General features: G+C 57.6%; 1 protein-coding gene across 1 annotated transcript; it reads right to left on the bottom strand.

Annotated features, from left to right (window-relative positions):
- Positions 1–688: 688 nt before the first annotated feature.
- On the bottom strand, positions 689–5,988 carry NLRX1 (NLR family member X1). The gene is made up of 8 exons (XM_010013972.1): positions 5,868–5,988; positions 5,597–5,657; positions 5,085–5,182; positions 4,277–4,893; positions 2,383–3,797; positions 1,498–1,584; positions 1,137–1,388; positions 689–1,007 (listed from the first exon to the last, which is right to left on the bottom strand). The coding sequence occupies exons 1-8, from the start codon at positions 5,986–5,988 to the stop codon at positions 689–691; spliced, it is 2,970 nt and encodes a 989-aa protein (XP_010012274.1).
- Positions 5,989–6,841: the final 853 nt, after the last annotated feature.

Consider the following 6,841-nt stretch of genomic DNA (forward strand, 5'->3'; position numbering starts at 1 on the left):
ACAAGACGCCCCAGGTTTAATGGTTAAACAACCCCAGTGTCTTCCCTGCCCTCCCAGCCCAGGGCACTGCCAGCCCTTGCCCAGCAGAACTGGGAGCAGGGACCAGCATCCTGGGACACCAGCTTCCGGCTGCCCACAGGGACAGCCCACAGTGGGGAAGGGCAACTGGCGTGACACAGGCTGGAGCAGAAGTGGGCTGCCCCATCCTAGCCCTGTGAGATGGGGTAAAGCCAGGGTCCTCTACTCCAGCTGCTGGAGGGACAACTGCACCAGTGGCTCTGCATTTCTCCCACAGGAAGGGCCCAGAGAAGAGGTCGAGCCTTGGCACTAGTGTGCTTCAGTGGAAACAGAACGGTGCACTTTAATGCTACCAAAGGTTTCACAAGCTAGCCTGCGTCCTGCCCCTCTGCCACTGCTGTGGCTCATGGCCAAGCCAGCAGTGACCAGGCTGCAGGGTCTGGATCTCTACAAGCCTGGAAGAACAAGTCCCATTTGCTCTTGGCCTGGTGTCTGTACAGTTCTCCCATATTTCAGCCTTGCCCACAGATAAGGGCTGAGCTCCACGTACCCAGCACTTTTGACAGCCTTGGTAGCACCCAACCACTAGGCATCTCCATGCAGATAAGGACGCAGTGTTTCCTCCCCAGCAGCACTGCTCCCTGCCTGGCTGGGTGGATGAACAGCAGGTTCAGAGCGTCCCTTGCTGCAGCTTCCCCAGCATCTTCTTGACCTCACTCTCAACTCGTAGGAACTTTGCTTTCCTCCAGGGGTTGGCAGTCTGTCTCCGGCTGCTCTCCAGGTCCTGCAGGATGAGGGAAAGATGCTGCCGGACCCGCTCGCGGTCCCAGAAAGGCAGGTTCTTCTGCACTATGTTCAGGATATTGGACCAATAGTCAGAGACATCAGTGCCTGCTGTAAGGAAGACCAGTGCCCTGACACCGTCCCGGTCCATACGGAGGCTGTCAAGTGCCCGCATGCCATCCTCACTGATGTCATTGAAGTACAGACTACAGGTTAAGAGAAAAGGAGTGGGAGACACTGTGAGGGCAGGGGGGCAAGACACAGAAGCACACAGGCTCAGTGCCATGGGGAGGGTCACTGGGCCAGAGGGAAGAGACAGGGCAGGGTGAACTCACTGCACTTTGTCCAGCGTTGCGTGCTTTTTGGCCACCTCCACCACTTGCAGTGCAGCTGTGTCTGTCAGGGAGTTGTAGCCCAGGTTGAGCTCCTGGAGGTGCTGGTTCTTGGCCAGGTGTTGAGCAAGGACCTCGGCGCCCCGGTCCCCCAGCGCAGTGTGCAGCAGGGACAACCGGGTCAGTGAGCGATTGCCTGCCAGCGCCTCGGCCAGGTACTGTGCCCCCTGCTCACCCACGGGGTTGTTTGTCAGCCTGTGGACACAGGAGCTGAGGGCAATGCCAAGGCTGGGCTGGGGCCCAGGGCCAGGGCACACTGTGGGCAGCAGAGACCGTTTCATGCAGGCACAGAGTCAGTACTCACCGCAGGTTGCTCACCATACACTTGTCATGCAGGAGCAGGTCACGGATTTCCTTGCAGGCATCAGAGCCCAGGCTGTTGAGCTGTAGACTGATGCAGAGCGAGACATGGGGGTGGCAGGATCGAAATGGTTGTTACCCGTAAGGCTTACAACCCTCCTCTCTCCATTTTCCCTGGCTCTCCCCATCATCATCCCAAGACAGGGACACGCGAGGCTTCCTCTCCAAAAGGGAAACTGCACCAGAGCTTGTGTAGCATCAGCCAGCAGAGCCAGTGCCAGCAGGAGCAACGGAGGGAAAGGGGGTGCAGGGTCGGCAGGGGCTGAGTGAAGGTCTGAGGAGGGATCAGGACCCCACCAAGCTCTCCTGAACACCCGGAGGAAGAAGTGCTGCAGATCCCCGCTGCACAGCGTGAGTCCATCTCTGCTGAGCGCAGCTCGCCACCCCCTGGGCGACAGGAAGGCTGCAGTTCCACAAACGGACTGCAACAGAACCCACCCCTTTGGAACCACCTTTGGGCTGCCCATCTCCTGCCCAGAGTTAGCAGTAGAAGAGATAGCTACACGGGGATGATAAACAATGGGAGGGACCTAGGTCTGCCAGGGGAGCTGGCATCCCAGCCTGGGTGCAGAGCTGCCTAAAGTATCCTCCCAAAGGGTGTGGTGGGACTGCAAATCCCAGCATGCAGTGTCCTAGCAAAGCTGCTCGAGGGAGTGTTGCATGTTGGAAGCTGTAGTCCCCTAGGTCTGCACTGAGAATAAACAAGGGCATGCATGCCCTTCCCTACCTTTGCCATGCTCGGGCTCTTAGTGCATCCCTGTGATGGGCAGAGGTGAAGGAGAGCCCAGTTTTTGAGCAGTGCCCAAGGGCAGAAGAAGGTGGTACTCACTGAAGAGTTTTGCATCGCAGCAGGACAGCAAAGAGGATCCTCAGGCTGCTTGTGTCAAGGTTGCAGGAGCTCAGGTTCAGCTCCTCCACCTCGTGGCTTGTGGTGCCCATGACAGATGCCAGGATAGAACACTTAAGAGGGGACATCTTCACGGATGAGAGGTTGACAGTCCGGAGGGAGCGGATGGCCTCAGCTGTGAAGCGCTCATTCTGGAACTCATGCAGGAAGAACAGGTAGTCCATCAGCTCAGAGGGGGGCAGCCCCTTGCGGCTGTTCCTGATGACTGTCTTCTTCATGGCCTTGGCAATCTCAAAGGCTGCCAGGTTCTTAATGGAGCAGCCCAGTTGCTCAAGGATGGCACGGTTACGGCGGGATAGGATCCCACCCATGAAGATGGGGAAGAGCTCAAAGACCTCATCATCAGGGGCCTCATCAGGGTGGCGCATGGGGCCCTCCACACCCAGAATGCTAGAATTGATCTGGTCCAAGACATCGTCATTGTAGTAGTCCTCCTCTTTGAACAACTCCTCTGCCATGGTGTGGGCAATAGCATCCTGGTCCTTACCGCTCAGCCGGGAGAAGTAGCGAGGAAAGATTTTGAGCAGGTTGAAGAGCACTGGCAGGAAGCGCAAGGGCAGCACCTTGGAGATAATATTCACAACAACAGCCACATCTTCACTCACCTTCCCAACGACCTCCGACAGCTCCTTCCCCACTCTCTGTGCCAGCGTCTTCTTCTCACCCAGCACCACATACAGGGCGGCCAGGTACTCCTGCATAGCAGGGATGGTGAACACAAAAGTGTGCTCTTTGCCTGGCTGCACACATGGACTGAGGAAGAAGCGGAAGACATCACTGCGGAAGACCTCCAGGAGGTTAAGCTCACTCTCAGTCTTCATCTCCACCTCAAAGCACTGCTGCAGATCATCCTCTGAGAAACAGGTCTTGCGGGACATCACCCCTTCATAGGCCAGCTTGCCCACTGTCTTGGCCACGTACTTCATCATGGAGATGTTGGAGGGGTAGGTGCTGTCCAGCACCTCCCCGCTGAAGTTGAGCCTCAAGAAGCTGGTGTAGATACCTGTAAGGGTCTGGCTGGGAGGTACCATCTTGGTGAAGTAGAGGAAGTGCAGCGTGGTGCACACCAGCCAGCAGTAAGAGGGCAAGAAGCAGGCAGCGGTTATTTGGTTGTGGCGCTCCAGGTTCCTCGACAACATCTCCACTAAGTTCTCCTGCTCACCTGAGCTGCTACCCACACCGTCCTGTCCACTGCAGCTAGGCTGGCTGAGGCGCATCTGGAAGTACAGCTTCTGCAGGTTGGTGTCAGAGAAGCCACAGATTTCGGCATAGCGGCCCACATACTTGCCGGGGATCCGGCGCACTGCCGATGGGCGTGTGGTGACGATGATGCTGGCCTGGAAGCAGAAGGCTGGGTGAGCTTGGAGCTGCTCTTTCTCTGGCTTTGATCTAAGCTCAGTAGGGTCCCAAGTGTGTAACCCACATATAGGTGTGCAAGGATCATACCACACAGGGGCTGGGGTTCAAGAAGCTACTGGCCGAGGGGCATTGGTTCAAATCCAGCCCAGGCAGAAGGGACAGAAGAGCTTTTGCCATCCCCTGCTAGACATACATTGAGTCTGGAAGATCATAGCCCAGCAGACTCCTTTATTTGCCTTACCAGACCTCCCCTAAAATCCCACAGGGACAAACCCTGAGTGACATGAAGCTTTGTGAGCAGCTCCAAATGGAGGCTACCTCCGAACACAGCTGTGAGCTGTGTTCGCCCAGGGCCAAGCTGCACCACAAGCAATGAGCACAAAGGCCATGCCTGCAGTGCCTCAGGGCTCACCCCCAGCCCTTCTCCAGCATGAAGGAGCTAGAAAGAGACACTGACCTCTGGCAGGAGGTATTTGCGCAGCAGGTTGACCACGATGGCAGAAGGAGGCACAGGCTCACTGGGGTCACAGCACAGCTCTGTGCCAGCCAGCCGAAAGTCCAAGTTGAGCCTCTCCAGGCCATTGAGGATGAAAAGCACCTTGAGGTTGGAAGTGCCCAGGATTGGCACCACGTCCCGGAGATGCTGATACTTCTTGGTTATGAGGCGCCGCAGGGAGATGGGAGCATGACTATGGGACAGGTCCTCACAGGAGAAGGGGATGAGCAGCTCAAAACGGGGTAGGTGACCATGGCACCAGTCCACAACCATCTTCTTGATGAGGGTGCTCTTCCCCGTGCCCACAGTGCCATACAGCACCACGTTCTTCACCTGCCGCCCACAGGCATCCACATCAAAAAGGTTCTGGAGGCTGATAACCTGCCTGCAGGACTGCTGGAGCTGGTTCTGGATGGTTAGGTCAGGCGAGGGCTTCAGGATCTCCTCCAGTGAGCTCTCCCGGATGACTGGGTCCACGTGGACTGCATCCACTGAGAAGGAAGGGCCAAACTGCCTCTCTTCATTGGGCTGGTGACTGAACCACACAGACAGGCTCTTCTGGTGTTTCTTGATGGCATCTGTGAAGAGGAAGGTGCTTGACAAGATGAGGGCTTCTCACTGGCAGGACACTGAGGAAGCTGCCTGCCCCAAGCCACTGCAGTGATGTGGCTGTAGAAAGGACAAAACCCAATTCTTGCTAACCCTCACACTGCCCCCAACATGTCCTATAGGACCCTCTACCCCCTTTGGTGCAGGGCTTTGAGCTTACCAGAAGAGGCCACGTTCCTTAAGTGGGACAGACCATGGCGAGAGGAGCTGGGCCGGACCGAGCGCTCCTGGGACCCTCCCTGGTAGTGAACACAGCCCCTGCAAGAGGAGGGAGAGTGTCATGAGGAGGACAGGGGCCAGCAGCTCCAAGCCCTGCCTGGGGCAGTGTGGGCAGATCACAAGTGAGTGCCATGTGAAGTGCTAAGCAGAGCCAGCTCACCCCTTCCTTCTCCTGCACCAACAGAGAGCACATGGCCAGGGCAAGGGCACAGCTGGGAACTGAAGGCAGGTCAGCAAGTGTGTTATGTGCTATGCACCCCCACCAAACCTGTGGTGATGCAGAGAAGCTGGGCTGAGTTCAGAGCAGGCAGGGAGGAGGGTCTGGGTTGTTTGCTGGGTGGAGGCAAAGCAGCATCTCTGCCCACAGAGCCCCCATGGTCTCAGGACAACCAGCTCAGCCACCCAGGTTCCACAGGGCGGAATGGGCCATGCCCCAGTTGTGTGGCACTGTACCTGGTGAAGGAAATGCTGCTTGTACGAAGGATCTTCCTGGAGAAGTAGCTGCCTGCAGTGCCTGGGGTGGGAAGAAGAATGAACGCAGTCAGGGATGGCGTTTTCCAGCCCAGCAGAGCTAACACCACCAAGCTCACCAGCTTCACATCTTGCTTCACTGTAGGGTGATGCACAGTGCTCCACTGTGCAGCTGGGCTAGGATGCCCACCAGGGACAGGGCTTCCCTATGGGCAGGACAGAGTCAGGGTCACAGCCACAGAGCCCAGCTCACCTGGCACTGAAGCAGCACACAGATACACACTTCGGGTCCCCCTGCTCCTTGGCAGGGACCAATGCAGCTGCATCCAGCTGCCCCAGGGCAGGCAGCTCTGGCATTGCACGGCTCGCGACATCCTCTGCCTGAAAGAGAAGGGACAGCCCAATGGGCAGGTTGGGCTTATTGAATCCTTGGCAGGTGCTGAACCTTCTCGCCTGCCAGGCTGAGGTGGCTGCAGCACACAGGGATGCTGAGCACAACCTCTTCCCATTTAAAGCAGCCAGGGCACAAGCTGGCAGGGGCTCAGCTGGTCCCTTAGAGCTGCACCAGGTCCAGCTCAACACAGGGTGATTTCCCAGGCAAAGCACCCATCTCCAGAGGTGGACGAGGGGCTCCGGAGTGCTCGAGGTTCTCTCCCACATGGGACTGGCTCTGTGGGCAGAGCAGGATGGGGTCAGTAGCTTTGCTCCCCAGGGATGCGGCACACAACAGGAAGGGGTAAGCAGCTCTGGTCCACAGGGATGGGGCACAGCAGTGCCCTGCCCAGTCTTACCTGCTCCAATACAGTCGAGTCCGGCAGAACCGGCTGTGCCAGTGCTGGCTCAGGCTCCCGCCCCAGCTCAGCAGGGCAATCCTTCTGGAGCACAGGTTGCACTCTCAGCCCCCAACATCCAGAGAAATAAGGCATGGCAGGGAGGATATAAGCAAACCCCAGCAGGCCTTTTGCAGTCCCTCATCATGTTATCCAGGTGGAGAAACTGAGGCACAGGGGTGGGAGCAATAGAGCTGACCTTGAACCCAGGTGTCCTGCCCTTGAGGACTTCGCAGCCAGCAAACCCTAATGAATCCCATTAGGTCCCTTCCAGCACCTTTTGCTATGGAGGGCATGCAGAGGGCCCTGTGCCGCCCGCCTGCTGCGATACCCCTTCAGGGACCCCTGGTACAAGCAGCCTCCCGCCTCCCGGCTTCCGTATCCGGAGGGACACAGT

This window comes from Nestor notabilis, unplaced genomic scaffold (assembly GCF_000696875.1).
Source record: "Nestor notabilis isolate BGI_N333 unplaced genomic scaffold, ASM69687v1 scaffold24604, whole genome shotgun sequence".
NCBI lineage: Eukaryota > Metazoa > Chordata > Aves > Psittaciformes > Psittacidae > Nestor > Nestor notabilis.